The sequence below is a fragment of the Neopsephotus bourkii genome, unplaced genomic scaffold (genome assembly GCF_033783945.1).
Source record: "Neopsephotus bourkii isolate Nb327-2 ecotype Australia unplaced genomic scaffold, CSIRO-AGI_Nbou_v1 NB_936, whole genome shotgun sequence".
In the NCBI taxonomy this organism is placed as follows: domain Eukaryota; kingdom Metazoa; phylum Chordata; class Aves; order Psittaciformes; family Psittacidae; genus Neopsephotus; species Neopsephotus bourkii.
The window spans coordinates 1662712-1682103 of record NW_026901430.1 but is presented as its reverse complement, the minus strand read 5'-3'; the positions used below and the strand labels follow the sequence as shown (position 1 = coordinate 1682103).

The following is a 19392-nucleotide window of genomic DNA, read 5'->3' as shown; positions in this document are numbered from 1 at the left end:
ATCCTCCAGGCTGCAATCCAACATCCACCACACTTTACACCTCCGTTAAGTCTCAGATCCACCAGGTTTCCTGTCCACTGACATCTTCTCCCTCTTTTCTCCCTCATTTGCACCAGGAAGCTGCTTTCTCCCATTTTCTGTCCCACGTTTTACATTGCAGGCCTGGCTAAATCACAGCAAAGCGTCCCAGTTCCCTGTGCTATTGCCAGCTAGTGCCGGCCTCCCTAAAGCAGGGAAGCTTTACAGAGCCCATGGCTGGAAGGGTTTCTGCCCAGTCACGGGGGAGGCAGAGTCTCCGGAGAACCCGAGGACGTCCCTGGCCGAGAGGATGGGCGCAGCCCTGACAGACCTAGAGACACCCGCAGCCACGGCAGGGCTGAGCAGAGCCATGTCCTAGCCCCCATGACCCTGCATGGCAGCCCGCTGCACTGCCCTGCCGCTCCTGCACCACTGACTTAAACACTGAGTTCAATTTAATCCGTTTCTCCCTCTTTTTACTGATTGTATGCATGGAAAACAGCTTAATTCTTTACTTGTGGCAGCGAAGGCCTCTCTGTTAAACCTCTCTCGATGCGCATCTTCTCTCAGCCTTCACAACCTACAGAAGCCCTTCTGGAGACAGCAACGGCTGCCGGGGGGCGAACCAGACCGCCGTCAACACGCTCGTGCCGGGCCCAGGCCGCTCCCTCAGCGCCCGCCCGAGGCGGTACGCGACGCGCAACCCATCCGCGACCCATGGAATCGAGCCCCGGCGCGGCGATTGGCGGCGCCGCCCCGCCCCTCCCCTCACATGACCGTTGTCGAGGGCTCGGTCGCTCTCGCTGTTTCTCGGCGCGCCCACAGTCAGCATGGGGCCGCGGCGCGCCTTCGTCCCGCTCTTCTTGCTGCTGCTCGGCACCTTCGGTGAGCGCGGCCGTGCCCGGTCCTGCGGGACCCGGTGGCGGCGGAGACGGGCGGGGGGAGGAGGGGGGGCAGGTGTCCCCGCTGGCGCGTGCCGCCCCCTCCCCCGCCCTTTCGCGCACGTGACGCTGCGTCGGGCAACGGTCGGTCGGGCGCGGGGCTGCCGCGGCCCTCACAGGCCTTGGGGCCGCCCCAGCCCCGCGGTGTTTGCCGCAGGCCAGCCCCGGCGCGCTGCCACCCCCGGAGGGGAGCGGGGCCTGTTGCTGGTGCCGCCGCAGTGGCACAGTGCCGTGGGGCCGGGCAAGGTGGTAGCGAGTGTGCCTCACCCGAGGGCCCGCCCGCAGGTGTAGCCTGCTCGCTGCGGGCCCACCGGCGCGGCGCTTCCCAACGGGTGGGGAGCTGCAGGCGGGGATGTCGCCATCCCGCTCTCCTCACCTACGCCTGACTCGGGCCGTGGGGTCAGCGGCCACCACCGCGCACAGCAGCGCTGCCCGGGGGGTGCCGCGAATGGGGTTCATCGGGGTACGATCCAACCACTGTGGGAAGTTACCCGGAAACGTGAAGGGAGTTCAACGTCCCTGCGTCTAGAGAGAGAAAACACAGTGCGGGCGCCCTGATCCCACTGCTTAAGAGGTCAACTTGAGCCATACCACTGGTAGACTGGCCTACCAGCAGTATATTGTTTAAGTGCTGTGTTCATGCACTCAGTGTGTCAGCACAAATTAATGGTCATTTAGGTTATTAGTCTCTGTCAGGTAAATAAACTATACAACATTCTCTCGTTGTTTAATCCAGTTTTGATAAGTTTGTGGTGTGCTTCCTAGTTGTAATGCTTTTTAGAAATCTAGCTATTCTTGCAGTGTTTGGCAAATTGAATCCGGCCCTGAAATAATTCACTGCTATGTAGTGAGCTGCCCTCTTAAGTAATTCTAGAAAATGAAGTAAAAGCAATGGCTTAGTAGCTAATAATGGTATTTTATAGTTTTTTTCCAGTCTGATGCAGTGGAAGTAGATGTAAAGGATGGCACTAATGCTACATGCCTGTATGCAAACTGGATGATGAAATTCTTGATAACATATGAAACAAACAGTAGTGATTATGTAAGTACTTGGAGGTAACTTTTGTTGACAGTTGTTATTTTGACCTAAGTGAAGGTTTAAGTACACTGTCACTGAGGGCCTTTGGTTTGTTACTTTTCCATTTTTTACTAAGTCAGTTATTAAGAGTATTCCTAAATATTTATTCTAAAACCAAGCATAAGTTCCCAATTAATAATACAAATAACTGAAAATGCCCTATTGCACTTACTTAATTGACATATTGGTAAACCTGATGGATTTTATCGCTGTAGTAATGTTCTTAGCCTAGGTAGTAAATGTAGATTGTAGTTCAGCACAGCCGAGATTTATAGGCAGGTTGGAGTTCTACTTTTGCACGTGAACCTGCTGTGACTCCTTTCTTACTCACATGTCAGGGAGCCTTTTTCTTAACTTTGTAGAACAACTTAATCCTGCTGATCTTGTGCAAGGTCCTGTGTAACTCCAGCAGGTTTATAATATTGTCATGGGAAGAACTTCTGTCTGTAAAAGCATTTAAGCCTACCCTCCTCTTCTAGAAAAACACAACCTTGAACCTGTCATCCAATGTGACACATGATGGAAGCGTCTGTGGCAATGACACAAAAGCTGCACTTCTGGCAGTACAGTTTGGAGAAGGTCACTCTTGGAGTGTTAACTTCACAAAAACCAATGAAACTTACCAGGCGGACTTCATCACATTTACCTACAACACCAATGATACCACTGTTTTTCCTGATGCTAAAAGAAAAGGTAATGTTCAGTGCAGAATCCTTCGTACAAAACAGTTTTGGCTGCAAGTGCCCGATCTTATGTCCCTGACCTTGGTTGGCTTTTTCAAAGTGAGAAGGACTAATAATGTATCTAATAACTTACGTGGCCATGCATTGCCTAACTGTTCATTGTACCTGCCAGTTGGGTAAGAGTACAGACTAGTTAGCTTCACTAATATGTGATTCGTTGAAGTGGAATGGAAGAGGAATGTTAACTGTTTGAACAGCCTTTATCAGTGAGGTGCTGCTCCTAGACAATGAGCACATGGAAGATTCACTTTAGTGTGCGCTACTTGACCTTCCTCCTAGCAAAGCGATACTGTGTTAGGCTTTCCATGGACTAATACAGACTAATAATAGAGTGGGGTTTTTTCCTTCAATTAAAAACTTAGATAAAAGGATTTACCTTTCTAATGGCTTGTCTAGTTCTGAAAGCACGATTACTTCTCTGCATTACTTTGCACTTCAGGTCAGGACCCATAGGTAAAACATTTAAGAGAGGTTAGGATTGCTAAACTTAATTGATTATATTTTTGTCTTATCAAATAAAGCATAACAGTGTTTATAAATGTTCTTGTAGTTCATAAAGCATTAAAATATTTGTGCTTATTTGTAGGACCAGTCACTATTGTTGTAAAGGTTACTATGCAGCCAGTTCAACTGAATAACGTCTTTGTGTGTCATAATACCGACTTCCTTGAAGCAGAAAGTGTAACACAGATATTCTGGAACGTTACTGTGCAGGCGTTTGTTCAGAATGGCACAATTGGTAAAAAAGGTGAGCATTTCAATTTGTGAATGAGCTTTCTTTGTACTGCGTCTTAGGGCAGGGAGCAAAGCCCCATAATAAAAAAATCCACCAGTTCTAAGATGTGCTGTGTCGAATAATACACATTTAAATATCCTTTAGTACATCTTTCCGTGTTCCTGGAAAAACAGATAAGTAGGAGACAGGTTTAATTTTGGGGTTTTTTGATACATAGTCAGGTAGATTGTTCCCATGCCAAGGTGATAGTGTAATAAAGTGTACATTCCAGTTAGTGAGGTATTAAAAATAAGCACTTCAAAACTACTGTTGCTGACTAGATCATTTGAGCTTCAAGGTTTTTAACTGACTGTCTTCCATTTTCACTGGTAGCCTCTGTTTTGGTTTGTTGTTGGGTTTGGTTTTTTTTCATTTAAACAGTTCAGAGCCTATTAAGAGATGAGCATGTCATCCTGCTACATATAACTTAATAGGGTTGCTTATTTTGTCTACAGCAAATGCATATCACACTTATAACCATCTGTCTTTGAGTGTTTCACTTTTGTGTGTCAGAGTTAAGCAGTATTGCATATGCTACATGGATTCAAAACTGAGAGCATTACAGAATTTCTGAGAAAAAATGATAGCTGTAAAGTATTTGGAATACTGGACCATAGTGTTGAGTTTAAGACTTGTGACTTGATTAGCAGACCCGCCGTGAGAAGCTGATATCTGCATTAAACTGACCCCTGAGTTGTAAGAGTTCAATACAGTTTCAGCACTAAAATGATGATTAAATTTCTTTTCAGAGTCTAGGTGTCATGCGGATACACCTACTTCAGCACCTACAGTTCCTCCTACTGTTGCCAATGTAACTACTGCATCTACTACCACTGCATCACCTGCTCCAACTACTGCTCCCAAACCTGTGGAGAATCCAGAAACAGGAAACTATTCTCTTAAAAGTGGAAATAAAACTTGTCTTCTGGCTAATGTGGGGCTGCAGCTGAACGTCTCCCAAGACAAGGTGCTTCTCTTCTATTTTAGAAAAGTATAAAGGTGGTTGTAGTTGTCTGGTATGAAATCTGAGTGCAGGGTATTGGCTTTGTGTGCTGCTCGCTGTCCAGAGCTGCTTCTAAATATTGTACATAACATCTCTCTGACATCAGAATACTTCTGTGGCCTAGTATTCAGCTTTAAAACCTTATATGGTTTCGCTTTAACCTGTTGCTGGAAGTACTTCTAACATTATTAAAAGCCTGAAACTTCCTTTATTTTAAGGCAGTTGGTCCCTGCAGATACAGTCTTTTCCCCACAGAGGGAGCCAGAGCTAACCTGATGTATTGGGTCAACAAAATAGGACCTCACTGAGCAGTTTGTTTGCTTTAGCCTTACCAGCATGTAAACTTAACTCAAGTAGCCTTGATTTGGTAGTAGCTAGACTTAATCCTCCTGTGGTCATCTTCATGACAAGCTCTTCTAGTCTAAGACTGCTACTGACTGAAACAGTGTCTTCCTGACAGCAGCTGCATGGCCTTGATGTGGTATGTCTGTGTTTCAGCCTCTTCTGATCAACATCAACCCAAAGACAACTAGCGCAGATGGTGCCTGTGGTAACACAACAGCTACTCTGAAATTGAATGATGGAAATAGCACATTGATTGGTTTCACGTTTGTTGTTGTAAGTATCTTCTCTTACTTTATATTTCCAACAGCATTACATGATGATCACTGATAGTAAACCCTTCAGTCACTTGCTAGTGGTAGTCTGTTCCCATATAGAATGTGGAGCTGGCTAGCTGACTGCCTCAAGACAAACTAAATACTGTTTTAAAGCTGTAGAAACTGTAAGACACTGGTAGATATGTTAGCCTTTGTAAAGCATGTGTTCTTAAAACTGCAGAATGCACACTGACACTTCATTCTTTTTTTCTTAAACAGAAAAATGTAAGCAAAACTGCACAAAAATTTTACCTGAAAGAGGTGAATGTGACACTGCTCAATCACCTGAATGGTTCTGGTAAGCAATTGTATCTGCCTTAAAGCCAAGTCTAAGCTTTTATTTAATGTCTGTATTTATCAAATACTTCTGAGGTTGTTTTTTTTTCAGTGCTGTTCATGCTTACTGTTGCTTCCTACTTTAACCCTTACGTTAGTAGGAACAAAAGCAATAAGCAGAAATAGCTGTAAGAGTTACTTTAAACAGCAGTGTGGGACTATTCTCTTTTCCTGAAACTTCTGCTAATGCGTGTCTATACAAATTGAGGGTGGTGAGGCACTAGAACAGAGAAGCTGTGGATGCCCCATCCATAGAAGTGTTAAAGGCCAGGTTGGACAGGGCTTTGAGCAACCTGGTGTAGTGGAAGATGTCCCTCCCTGCCTGTGGCAGTGGGTTGGAACTAGATGTTCTTTAGGGTCTCTTTCAACCCAAACCATCTTACGAAATTAAGAGATCTTCTTTATAACGTTTCCAGGAACAGATTTTTGATGTGTGAAATACAGTTGTACCAATGATGAAGCTACTTAAACCAGCTGTTGTCTTTGACTGAAGATGCTGCTGTATCTTCCAACCACTTCTACTTAGCTGTAACTGGGAAAAGAGACCAGTGCTGTAAAAACAAAAGCATACTTGTTTCCAAATGGAAAGTATGGGGGCTTTTTTGAACTTGCTTGTCAAGTCTGTTGCAGTTAAAAGGGCATCCCAACACAGTGTTGGGATGAATGGAGGTACAAGAAAAGCCTGTGTGGAGAATAGGATACTGTTAAGTATTATAGTAACTTCAGTGCCTGATTCCTCTTGGTTAAGCAGATCAGTCGCACTTCAGACTACCTTGTTTTTCAGAGTAGTCAGTGTTGAAAAGTTGACCCCCCTCTAGATTCAGGTCCTTAGTCTTATGATTGTATTAGCAACATTCTTGCGTTTGAAGTGGGCATATAAATTTCTTGTTTTCTTTCTTTTTTTTTTTTCCTCTTTGTTTAGTCATCTCAAATGCAGATAACAGCAATTTCAGCAAGTGGGATGCTTTCCTTGGCACTTCTTATATGTGTCAGAAAGAGCAAACTCTTGAAATTAGCGACAATATTCAAATACATACATTTAATCTGTGGATTCAGCCATTCCTTGTGGAGGAAAATAAGTTCTCTACAGGTAAGAGTTCTTTTGTTAATTCTTGCAATGCTTGCAAAATTGTTACTTGCTAAAAAGCACCAGCATTGGGGTTTACGCATGGAATGGAGAGAAGTTTGGAGTCTGACATTGAAGTTCAGGGAAAACTTTGTCCTTGCTTAAAAAATAATCCACTACGTATGGTGGTTCTCCTTCATAAGACTTGAAGGAGCTAGAGACACTCTAACTAAGAGGGACTTAAGTGTTGCCTTGCAGCATCTGATACCATCCTGAAATACAGCTCTTCGTAGCTCGAATATGTAAGAAAATGGGGCAAAACCTCAGCACAAGTGGACTTTGGTAGCTGTTAGATGTTTAGTTTCTTTTTACCTGTCAGTCTAAGGAACAGGAGTGTTGAGGGGGAAAATGAATTGACAAAGCTGCTTTCAGAAGCAGTCTTGAATATCCAGAACTAAAGAAAGATTCTGAAATGTTTGTGTTATCCTGGTCTTGTGTGGGGAAAACTGGAATGGTTTAAGTGACCTCTTTCTTAATATTTAGTGTAACCTGGTGTTTGTATTTAATGACAGTACTTGCACTACAGTCTTGTAAGGCTAATCTGTAGGCACATAGATTGGGTGCATATTTTTTCGCTTCCCTTTTTTTTTTTTTAGGTAGAGGTAAGTTAGTTCCCCAGACACATGCAGGGTGAACAGTATTGATCATAATGCATGTTGTAGAGTTAGGGCCCCATTTCACTCTGTAGTTCAAGTTGCAGATAGCTTTCTTCTCCTCATTAGAGTTATTTCATCTCTCTTTAACACATCTCCATTCTGGATAGGTTCTTGATACCAAATTAAGGTCACTTTATTCCTAATGAGTAAAAGCACCAGTCTTGCCTTGATCATGAAGTAGATGAGCCTGGTTCTGTCTTAAAAGTAGAAGAATGGCTACTCTCTTGTCTAATAAAGATCCTATGCATGTGAAAACTCGTACACTGGTAGGTTACTATAGTTTATCAAACATTCCAAGCGATTACAATGCTTAGACGTACCCTTGAGACCTGTGCAGTTCTTTCTCTCTTAGCTCAAAGATGTAATAGTACTTGGGTTTTGAACCTTCAGATTTTTATACCACACTTGGCAAGTATTTTGTCTTTATTTATTCCTTGTTGCAACATTTTTTTCATCTACAGCCCAGGAGTGTTCGCTGGATGATGACGACATTCTAATCCCAATTGTAGTTGGTGCCGCACTTGCTGGCTTGATTGCCATTATAGTGCTTGCTTACGTAATTGGCAGAAGAAAAAGCTATGCTGGATATCAAACTTTGTGAATCTAAGTGTGATTCCTGTTCTGATTTCACTCTAAACAAAGCAAGTGCAAGTTCTGAAGTCCAAAAAAGACCCAAAACTTAGGAGTAATTACTAGCCACAGCTAACTGGAGTTGAGAAACAAAGAGAGAGTGTTTATCTCAGATGAAGCAGAACTACATTTTTAGTTTTCCTGCTCTAAGAAGACAACATGGGTTTCATAGCTGTTTTGAAGATGTCAAATACTGAATGAATTGTTAGGCTAAGGATTTTATCTTGCAAAAACCCTAAAATGTTTAGGATTTATTTCTGCTTTTTACAAACCGTAGCCTGACACAAGGATACATTCTAAACTAATGTGCATTGGGCAACTCCCAGAATAGCATAGAATTTGTACTTGCTTCTCTCCTCTGCGTTCCTTAGTTGTTGTCATAATTGTGGGTTAAGCTGGCAGTATTAGTCACTATGTTGACTTGTATAGTATTTAACAAGGATTGTACGATGCCCAGTAACAACTTTGTTTTTCATAGAATGGAACTTGAGGCTGGTGATTAAGTGATCTTTTGAAGTGGCAGCAGTAACTTACTTAGCTTTGACAGAGTATGAGTAGTTTACTCCTGCCTTGGTGTAGTTTTGGGAATCATTCCTATACCCTGGCTGTACAAATAAAATGGGTAACCTGTACTTGCCAAATGGTTGATACATAGGAAGACTTCAGTGCTGTTTCCAAATGCTTTCAGAAATGAAAAAAGGAAAATTACTGTTAAGCACTGAATTCTTCATCACTTATTATACCTTGGCAGTCATCTAAAATACTCATCTGAGGCAGAGTTCTGCTAAATTAATGCAAGCTTTTCTGCTGGCATCAGTTTAAAGGGAATAACCTTTCTAAATATTCCAGAACTTTAAAGTGCACTTAACTTTATATCATACTCTGCACAGAACTGGTCTGTCTTGTTGCTTTGAATGACCATTGTTTAAAGATGCTTTCATTTAATGAGCCAGTATCTGTTGTTGCAGCTTGAGCTGTCCTTAAATCTTCATCTTGACTGGTTCTCTGCCAATCAAAATTCCCACTATAACAGCCCGCCATTGGCATTCTGAATGTTTAATGTACTTTGTGTTTGATTGTTTGCTGTGTAGCATTTATTAATGTTAAGAATGGAAAAGCCAAACAAGTCTCAGATGGACCCACAACACCTGTTTTTCCTTGCTGTATGGAAAGGATAACTAGCTTAACAAATAAATGCAGTGCAACTGGACTGTTCTTAAACTGCAGCTCTGTAGAGACTAACCCTTGCTGCACAACTTCTCTCTGGCCTCCGTGTGCTCTAATACAGTTTTTACTGCATGGGAAAAACACCCCAAGTCTTCAGACTTCTAGATAAGTGTGGCTTTTTTGCATATGTCATAACATGAGCTGCCTAAACTGATTATTTAATGAACATAACGTTGTCTCCCTCTTTAGAATGAGTTTAGCCTGCATCAAAGCTGGTTTAGTGTTTTATTAGTGTTTCCTAGGGTTGTAGAGATGTCTGTGGCATGTTTGTATACAAATCATAAAACACACTTCTTTCAGTAATTTCTTTAATTTTTTGTAAAAACAGTTTACTCTGACACTAGCCAAGGAAGCAAGTATGGGTGGGTAATGCTTACTATAGCTTGTAGCCTACAGCTTCAATTTTGCGTCAGTTACTGAAATTCATTTTAATGAAAGTGAGGAACTACTATAAGGTTAATTCTGAAACAGGCTTCAAGACTTACCATTTTAATAAAAAAAAAAAAAGTGGATCTAATGATTTTCATATTAATATATCCTGAAATGCAGAAGTTTATCTAGATTTTTAACATTTTTGTGACTGATGTGCAGTGGCACCAGTTACACATGCATTTCTGTTAAGGAGTAGTTACCACACTGTACTCATCTGACCATGCAAATTTTCGGACTGTGCACGGTTTCCAACAGAGAAGATTAGTGCAGACTGCTCCAAAAATACAACAGTACTAGGAGTACCTTTGCTAAACCCTGCAACTTACTCTTCATGTGCAAGTATATTGGCTCAGAGATTCAAGTACTCCTAGACTGATGTGCAGATAACTGGTTCAAAAAACATCTAAGTTTCACCTGAATGCCTGTTGTTATAAAACCACTAGTTTTCTTGTATGTATTGCTCCATAGAGAACTGTCAACCTGTTCAACATGTGCTCTAAATAATAAAGATTGTTCTATTTCTTAAGGAAACTTGGTCATGTTTTTTAACCAATTTGAAAAAGGACATCTTGTACTGTCTTTTTAAAAAGAAAATAAACTAAATGAGTAAGGTCAACTTCAGTCAGTCTGCATCAGAGAGTCTGTTCTGTAGCTGGTGAAGGTGCTCCTCAAAGCACACTCTGTGTCTTAATACCTTGTTTTGCAGCGCCTTCTGGCCCAATCCACTGGCAGAAGACAGTTGGGGAACTGACTGAGGCACTGTACATCTAGTTCAACATTTGGAATTTGCTTGTCAGGTTTTTTTTTGTCAGTTGTCTTCACATCCAGGCAGGATGTTTTTAGGGTTGATTTTTTTGCCATCTTAAATGGGTGAGCTATGAACAGCTCAGTTTCTCCTTGCAGTTGCCCTGGAAAATTGAATTGCTCTCTGCATTCCGCAGAAGTACGAAAGCCTTAGGGAGCTGCCTTGGAATTGGCTGGGAGTTTCATCCTCTGTGGTGGAGGCTGTGTTGATCTTGTTTGTGCTGTCAGTTCTTCTGGTGACAGTAATACTGCATACTGTTTTTCTGAATTGAAAGAGTCTAGTCTTCCTTCTTTTTTCAGCCTATTTTGTGAACTCTATGGCCATATGACAAGAGGAAAAAGTGCAGTTTAATCCTGTACCCTTTCTTGGTTCTAGCCTGCACTGCTTACATAATCACTGTGTTGGAGCTACCTTCTTACCTGCTACACAAGGTCAAAATAATGTTAGCACCTTCCTGAAGTGTAAGCTGAAGTTTTTTTACTGTGAAGAACACAAGTATTTTAATAGGCTCTTGTTAAAGAGCTTAACAGTGGGGCTCCTAAGAATGCAAATCAAAGTGAATTTAACCTATGATGGGACTGCAGACGTCAAATTATCAGGACAAGTCAGTCTGCAGGAGTTGCTACTGTCATTTTCAAGACAGTATGTAATGGAATTTTGAGTCTGTTAGGATGTTTAGGAAGGGGAGCTATTGCTTTTGCGTTTTGGGAGGAGGTCAGGGCTTTGTGGATGGCTGACTGATGTCCTGCTGGGGAAAGGCACAACTGGTCTGAATAACTAGAGGGAGATGATAGTGTTAAATTCTTCTATTCAAATGTATTTCTTTTTCAGACTTGCCCTTTTTCTGTTTAGCTGAGGTCTGTAGCCCAGAGGCAGGGAACTTAGTTGTACGCAGGAGTAGGAACAGCTCTGAGAGGATTAGTTATCCTAGTACCTACTGGCTTACTTTCCTGGGTGTGAGAAATGCTGTAATGTTGGATATGAGTAGTTTTTAAATGGAAAAGTTTAACTTTATTTGAAAAATAATCTGAATTCAAAAGATGCTTTGCTTGTGGAGCCAGACAAAGGGCTTGTTAAAAGAAAGCATTGTTAGGTTCAAACATAAACTATGACAACTAATAGTTCATAACTTACTGATTCATTAGTTCCGCTTCTGCCAAACTATTACACATTGACTCAGAATATTAAAGACATGCAGAAGCATGTAAAAGAAATAGTTTTGTTCTGGTCTGTGGAAACAGCGTTTGACTTGCATGAGCTTGTGGGTGTTGAATGTTGATGTGTATAAACTATCCTAGACTGAGGTTGGGTTTGATTACTATTGACTGTGCCTTACATAGTTTACTGACTACTAAAATCATGCTCTAAGATACCAAGATTTCTGCTCTTTTAGCTTAAAGGCGCCGTCCATAATTCTGGTCCTCAAAAGAAGCTTTTCCAGCCAATGAACATCTCTTTTAATTTTAAGTTTGCCACAGTGTTTTCTGTGGTGCAGCATGTACCAATAAAACCACAAAATTTGGGGCCATTGGTTGTGTCCCGTGATTGGAATTAAAAGGGAAGATAGCTTTTATACTAAGGTTAAAATGTTGGGAGTGAAAATTTCTGGTTATTTTAAATGAAGACGTGTTCAACAAAGCACGTGGAAAAAGCCCTGGCCTGGATGAGGATTCTGCTGCTTGGGGTGCACAGTTACCAGGTTGTGCATCTGAAGATACTGCTGTGGACCTTCTAAGCATTGTACATAACAACACATGGACAGACGTGTGCCAGCAGCAGTGGCAAACTGGAGAGAGGTAAAGGATGGAATGTTCTGGCCCTTTTTATCCTGGAAATTCCTTGTAACAGTGCCATAGTGTGACGCATATGGCAGCAATCTCCTTCCTTTAAAGAAGAGAGGGAATTTCTTGTTGCTGCCTGCTTGGGCACCTTTCATCCTTAGGAAATTAATTCATGTTTAGTATTGATGGCCCTTTATACAGCATGTAGTAGTTAAATTGTGTACATTGATCTTCAGTGAACAAAGTTGACTAGATACCAAATACAGTTCTCTTTTTAAGATACTTGCACACTTTCTCAATAGTCAGAATATTCTGGAATAGCTCACTGTATAAGGTATGTATTTCCTTTCCACTTTTTTCCCCCTTTCCCAGTGTTGTTCTGGCAGTAGGTGCCTTCAGATTGTCTGAGTTCAGCATTTTCAGGTGCTGAACCTCCCGTGGTGTATTTTTCCTCTTAGCCAATGGCCCTTCATGAAGGGCTACTGCACTGTAGTGAGCTAAATCAAAACAATGAATTTCCCATAACTAATGCTGGTCCAGTCAGAGGCTCAAATGGCTTAAATATTCACTTAGAACAATAACTTTGGGTAACGCATTGAAAGTGTGCATGACGCTCTGCTCTAATAGAAACCCAAGCAAAGAGTTTTATGAGGAGCTCTGCTTTGTTAAAAGCATGCAAGCCAAGCACCCTTACAGTGCTGAAGCAGTACATGGACACTGTGTCATCTCTTGTAAAATAACTCACCTTGGCACCACTTAGGTGGAGCTCTGCTCTCTCTACCAACAGGAAGAAGGCCAAGCCCTGCCTCCATGCCTAGGGTGGATCACCGAGTTGGAAATCAGTTCCTAGTGTTGTTTGAATCCTTGCATGAGTGTTTGTACCAGCAAGGAGTTCATCACATATTTTATAACCTGTGGATTAAGAATCACCATAGTGTTACAGCTGTCCCGCTGTTGATTTCAGTAAGGTCTGTGTAGTTTTCAGCTGAAACCAATAACCCTTTTCTTGTACTTGGATCGAAACTAAATAAAGTTACTCACTCAAGGAGAGAAGTCTTTCTGTGTTTTACATTCAGTGCTTTCAGCATATGTATCTTGGCTGTCTCTTTGTCACTTGGTGTGCTGTCTGCTGGTTCTCTTTGTGTCCAGAAGCTGGAGAACATTGAAGGTTTGGGAAGTCCCTTGACAAAGCAGCGATACACCAGTCTGTCTTTTCCTTTGTTGTTACACTGCTGTTAACTCGGGTATGATCAGCTAACGTGTGCTGTTTTGTATACTGCTTGCTAGAACAAGAAGACATTAAAAGTACAAATACAAATGGTGTGTAATCCATACATGTAAAGAAATCAGTCTTTCTCAACTCTTTATTCGTTTTTTTTATTTAACTCATTTATGTTATATGTATTGCTGTATCTAATCCAGTGTTAAGGTCTCAAAAGTGTCTGCTCCTTGCTTGCTTTGGTTTCTAATGCTTGGTTTCCTTTACTAATTTATTCTCCCTTGCCTTTTTTTTCTTCTTCTTTCTGCAGCTGAAGAATGCTTGGCTGATTCTGACCTGAACTTTCTTATTCCCATCGCAGTGGGCATGGCACTTGGCTTCCTTATCATTCTTGTCTTTATATCTTACCTCATTGGAAGAAGAAAAAGTCGTACTGGCTATCAGTCTGTATAATCCCTTAATTCTGCCTCTGTTGCCACCTTCCTTGCTCTTCTTTTCTCAGACTCCCTGATCTGCCCCTTTAGAAAGAAGAAAAACAAATGAATTCATAGGGTTTCTATTAAAAAATCCCAAACCCATTTCACAACAGAATAACTTGCCATGGGCCTGAAGATGAGCTACGGAATTACCCAAAGCTACTGTATGATTTTGGAGAAAGTAAGTGTGCCAAGGACCATAGAATTGAGTAGGGTTGATGTGTGTCTACGTGAGAATATGTGATTCTTCTGAGTAAAGAAGGCATCTACCAAACTGAATTTCTGTTGTTTAATCTTTTTATACAAGAAAATTTCTAGTCGCATACAGCTCATCTCAGATAGGGCTAAAGCTAAAACCATAATTCAAGGTGTGAATGCTGTGTTGAAAGGGACTCTATGCGCTTTGGGAAATGAATACCAAGCTCTTAACAGACTTCTGGGAACTTGGCACATGGCTGTTGTCTTTCATTAGCAGCTTGTTCTTGTGAGTGAGTCGGAATTTCCTATCCCTTCTGAACATAAAGGCAGTCTGTGACCTCACTAATAAACTAAAAGTATAAGAATATCTGATGGTTTTAGTAAATTAATTTGTTTAGCATCAGTATGGAGAAGTTGACAGCTAGTGTATGTTAAATAGCTTAGCACCAGCACGACGTCTTACTGTCTTTATTCACCGAGATAAGGCTCAGTCTTGGAGAACTTGTGCTACCCAGCAAAGCCAACAGGCTGCTGAAGGGAATATGTCCCGTGCTGTTTTGTTTGTGTTCTCCCTTTTGTTCTGAGCTCAATTGTGAAATTGGGCAGGAGGCTGGAATTCCACTGGCTGCAGCTTGTCTTGGCTTTGATTCTGTGCCCATAAAAGAAACTACACTGCATTTCAGCGCTGGTTCATGTGAGGCTCAAGAGGATTTTGAGAGCTCTCAAAGACTGACTAAGAACACAGATTGTTCAGTGATTCCTGCAGTTCCTTTGGACAGCTTTCATAGATTAATAGGGTATCACTGAACAGCTGTGATCTAGGCATGTTGGTGAAGACAAAACCAGTCTGTTTTGATAGGATTAATCTGCTTTTACCCTCCTAATTATTGCTCCATCACACAAGGGTTGAATAGCATAAGAGCACAAATTTCTATTATGAGGAATGCTGATCGTAAAGCAGAAACTAAAATATACATTTAGTGAAGAAAGTGACTTCCAAAGAAGTAAGAGCATCATCTTGTTTGAAGATGCTTCCTTGTCATTAACGCTATAACTTTTATTTCTATGTTCCATATCTAAGCTGTACCAAAGTAGAAGCTACTTGTTTGTGGTTGTGTTCTGCTTCATTCCTATCAGGTTCAGGTTGATAAGATGAAAGGAGCTTCTTACTCTTTCTGTCTTTAGTCCACCTTGGTAAAAGTCTTTTGGAGCGTGTAAACCCTGGTTTCCAACTGTGGGACAGCTCAAGAGCTGCCAGGTCTGCAGAGGGCTGACGACACACAGATTCGGTCCTCTACAACAAGTGTTTGCTTAAGCTGCCTTAATACTTAATCTCTTTGTGTATTAAGCCTCTATCTACGTGGTAGGGAAAGCACCTTCAATAATTCACATACACAAAGGAGATGGTCAACACTGATGTTTAAGTAACTTGCAATAGCTATATATTTAGGGAAGGGAGATTTCTAAAGAGTTAGCTTTTGTGCTTGAGAAATACCTGTACGTTCAATCATCCCTGTCCGTTGACCAAATATAAGCTTTGCCTGAATCTGACAAAACTGGTTTTTGCACCACCACAAAGGGGCTCTTGAACCAAGTTGTCTTTGTTTTTCTTAGGACTGTAAGTTACTGCTGCGGGGTTGGATTGTGTGCTTTGGGTTTGGTTGCCTTGGTCTCGTGTTGTACCTTTGCTCTCGCAATACTGTTTCCCTGCCAGAGTGGTAAACGGTGAATTGTTTCGAGACTGGCAAAGCTGAGTAACGCCAGCTTGTCGGGTGTGCTGCTTCCCTGCTGCCAGCAGATGGATTCCATCGATGGTTTCATGCTCAGATTGGAGATCCAAGAGTTCTGCATCACTTTTGCTAGGTTATTTTAGTCAAATGCGGTAATTTCCTAGATGCACACGTATATATATATATATATGTATTTTATATATACATACAAAGTATTATTTTGGGCTTCACTAGAAGTCAAAAATTGAGTCAGCACTTTAAGGTTGTTGTAGTGTGAGAAGTGGTGTATGCAATTCTCCAACTCCTGAAATGACTGTACAAACATGCTGAAAGCTATGTGTTTGGAAAATAAAGTTAACTACAGTGTTTATAAAGCTGTGTTTAAATAGACCTGCATGTCATTTCTGAGAGCTTTTCCAACAGGATTGTCAACATGCCTGGATGTGGATGCTCATGGGGAAACAGAAACTTTTGTTTTCAAGCTGTTCACACATTTATAGCCAAATTAGTTGATCTTTCTTTGATTGGATCAAAACATGGGTCCAGTGTCTGATAAAGGACCAGCTGCTTCAAGAATCCTTCCAATAAGCAGGTAGAGAATAGATATAAATAGGATTTTGTCCTGTTGCTAGCTGGAGAGCTGTTAATTTCATGGCTGGAAGTATGAAGGATCCTACAGAAATATGGATGATTTAAAAGAACTAAAGCATTTGACACTAAGGGAAATGTTTGCAGGATTAACTTATTCCTGATGCCAAAGGAAGAGCTGCTACCAAGGCAGCACCTTCCTTGGTAGAAGCTGATTTGTGTTGGTCAGAACATGCCCTTTCGGATAAGTTGTGCAGGCAGAATGATGGTGTTGCCCTAGCTCTAGCAGTGTCATGTGGATAACTGCATCTGAGCAAAATTAGCTCCTAAACTACCTCTGGTTTAGGTTTTTAACAGTTCTTACTAGTTTTTGCCCAACAGTTTTTTGTGATATTTAGCATATAGTAAGTCTTATTGTACTGGGCTCCTGAACTCTCCCCTAGAAAGTTAATTAAGTGCCCAAAATTCAAGGATCACATTATATACTGCCTTGAAATTCAGTCCCTAACTGGCGAGCACAGGATGTTAAAGTCACAAACTGCATCTCTTACACCAGTGTTTTAAGAATGGTACCGTGGAGTTAATTTTAATGGAGTCACTTTATTTTTAATACAAAAATGACTTCTTAAGGGACTTATGTAGATCAGGAAACAGTGGCAGGTTGGGTACCTGGACTAGGATGTAGGACAAGCATACCATAATGCACTTGTTCCGTCAGTAATTTTAGTAAGTGTGCTCTGCAACTAGTACATTATCCCAAGGTGTCCTGGCCTGCCGTGTTCTCATCGCTCCTAGCACATGGAGTGTAGTTCATCTGTTGGATGCGAAGGGTACACAGGCCAGGGAGGGTGAGGCTGCTTAGGTCAGCAGTGCTCCACTCTGACAGGGGCACATGTGCTTCATAGGTCTTTGAGGGTGATCAGCTGATGACTTTGCTTACCCACATTGACCTCTTAAAGATTAAACAACAGCATTTCCCTGTGGTCTTCTGCAGCATTGTAGCTGCAAACTCCCTGGAACAGGGAAGAACAAGCCTGAAATATCTGGGGAGCAGGGGTCTAAGGTGTTTCACTGGCACTTCTTTGCCAGGGGAAGGAGGTGCCATCAACCTGTGAACCACGACAGAGAGAAGAGCTCCTTTCACTCCTCCCTGCCTTTAAACTTAATGAGGATTCTCGGGGCAGAGAGAAGCACTGGGGGAGGAGGAGGAGGGAGAAGTGCTTTAATCTTCCCGCTTCAGAAAGGAACCGTTAGAAAGGTTCAAGGGCAAACAATTTTCTACATGACCTTTGCTCCACCACCTTGGGTGTGCTGAACAAGCTGTGTGAAATGCTGCAGTCAAATGCTCCTAGTGCTCAACATCCTAGGAGGCATTTTGAAACCTGCTGTTTTCCCTTCTTAACCGTGTCTTTGCAGGCATAATCCAGAATTTTTGCTCTTTATTATTTTAACAAAGATAGTGCTATAATAAACTGTTCTCTTGGTAGCTGTTGCCTGAGAAATACACATAAAACTATGGTACAGTTTAAAATGTAGAGCCAGGAAAAATGCATTCCACAGGAGTCACCCATAAAAGACCTTATGAAAATAGTGTTCAGATACCAGAGGGGTTTTTTAATCAAAACCAAAATGCTTTTGCAGGTTGTCTGTCCAGATGACTTTTAATTTTTACTAGTAATGATTTACATCAGATGGTGAAAAATGTGCTTCCAGGTCCATTGCATCTCATTTGTTTTGTAACTATGAACAAAAATAAATTAACAAAAATCTCCATGTGCCTGTTTTTCCTAGAAGAAAAATATGCTGGCTTTATGCTTTAGAAAGGAAAAAGCCTCTGATTGACTTAACCTAAGTGCCCAGTGTCTGCAGTGGCTACTTTCCAATGCTCAGTGTGAAGATGATTCTGCCCAGGAAGCGGTCACTGTTAAGGTCATTGATAATACCTTCCCCATGCAGACTGCACTGAATTGGGACCAAATTATTCCTCTTCACATCTGTAAAGTGCATAGCCACCAGTGGGGACGTATAGTTGACCTGAAACGAAGAGAGGTGTAAGTGAAATTTTTGAGGGAGCAGAAAAGCAAGCAGTGCTTTCATGTGCAGTAAAAATCACTGGTAATGGGTTCATGGTTCCCAGGTGCCCAAGTGCATTTGCCTGGTCCTTGGGATGCTGAAGCTGAGCCTTTCTGTGCCCATACCTCAGAGGGATGTGATCACATCCAAGTTTTGCACTGCACCGTGCCTCTTGGGTTGATTAGCCAGGACAAGCATCACCAGATAAAGGGACTCTCAAATACTTCCTGCTGTTCTAAAAACTGACCTATGGCTTGCAGTAAGACATTTGTGGTGTTCCTCAGATCTGTGTGCTGGAAGGACATGCACACTGGGGCTGTTACTCATCCTCAGCCAGCAGCAGTATGACAACAGGGGGCTGGAGCACCTCCTGTATGAAGATAGGCTGAGAAAGTTGGGGCTGTTCAGCCTGGAGAAGAGAAGGCTGCGTGGAGACCTCATAGCAGCCTTCCAGTATCTGAAGGGGGCCTATAGGGATGCTGGGGATGGACTCTTCATTAGGGACTGTAGTGATAGGACAAGGGGTAATGGGTTAAAACTTAAACAGGGGAAGTTTAGATTGGATATAAGGAGGAAATTCTTTACTGTAAGGGTGGTGAGACACTGGAATGGGTTGCCCTGGGAGGTTGTGAATGCTCCATCCCTGGTGGTGCCCAAGGCCAGGTTGCACAGAGCCTTGGGTGGCATGCTTTAGTGTGAGGTGTCCCTGTCCATGGCAGGAGGGTTGGAACTGAATGATCTAAAGGTCCTTTCCAACCCAAATCATTCTATGATTCTATGAACAGGAGTCTAGTGCCTGCCTCACCTTCCATTTCAGCTTTTATTCTGAAGGTGCGTTACCTCCTATCACAATACAGCCCAGCACAGACCAAAGCAGTGCTGGATGGCATGTTCAGAA

The 19392-nt window shown here is 42.0% G+C and overlaps 2 protein-coding genes across 5 annotated transcripts in view; one reads left to right on the top strand and one right to left on the bottom strand.

Moving 5' to 3' along the window:
• The first annotated feature begins 769 nt into the window (after nucleotides 1-769).
• LAMP2 (lysosomal associated membrane protein 2) lies at nucleotides 770-18192 on the top strand. Of its 2 annotated transcripts, none has more exons than XM_061358075.1 (9): nucleotides 770-903; nucleotides 1883-2001; nucleotides 2517-2730; nucleotides 3367-3528; nucleotides 4305-4522; nucleotides 5057-5176; nucleotides 5437-5515; nucleotides 6476-6643; nucleotides 13740-18192. In XM_061358075.1, the coding sequence occupies exons 1-9, from the start codon at nucleotides 849-851 to the stop codon at nucleotides 13880-13882; spliced, it is 1278 nt and encodes a 425-aa protein (XP_061214059.1). In that variant the 5' UTR covers nucleotides 770-848; the 3' UTR covers nucleotides 13883-18192. The 2 variants fall into 2 exon arrangements, with proteins under 2 accessions (XP_061214059.1, XP_061214060.1); XM_061358076.1 differs by lacking the exon at nucleotides 13740-18192 and adding an exon at nucleotides 7797-9273 and having other exon boundaries at nucleotides 834-903.
• ATP1B4 (ATPase Na+/K+ transporting family member beta 4) overlaps nucleotides 18064-19392 on the bottom strand; it is a 69994-nt gene continuing 68665 nt past the window's right edge. For all 3 annotated transcript variants that reach the window (XM_061358078.1, XM_061358077.1, XM_061358079.1), the window contains exon 9: nucleotides 18064-18455. In XM_061358078.1, coding sequence (XP_061214062.1) covers nucleotides 18294-18455 — 162 coding nt within the window. In that variant the 3' untranslated portion in view covers nucleotides 18064-18293. The remainder of the gene's footprint in view (nucleotides 18456-19392) is intronic.

Excerpts from the sequence above, each read along its gene's own strand:
- LAMP2 (XM_061358075.1), top strand. The coding sequence starts at position 849 with ATGGGGCCGCGGCGCGCCTTCGTCCCGCTCTTCTTGCTGCTGCTCGGC. Across the intron at positions 2,002-2,516 it reads AAACAAACAGTAGTGATTAT|AAAAACACAACCTTGAACCT; the intron begins GTAAGTACTTGG and ends CTCCTCTTCTAG. Across the intron at positions 4,523-5,056 it reads TGAACGTCTCCCAAGACAAG|CCTCTTCTGATCAACATCAA; the intron begins GTGCTTCTCTTC and ends TCTGTGTTTCAG.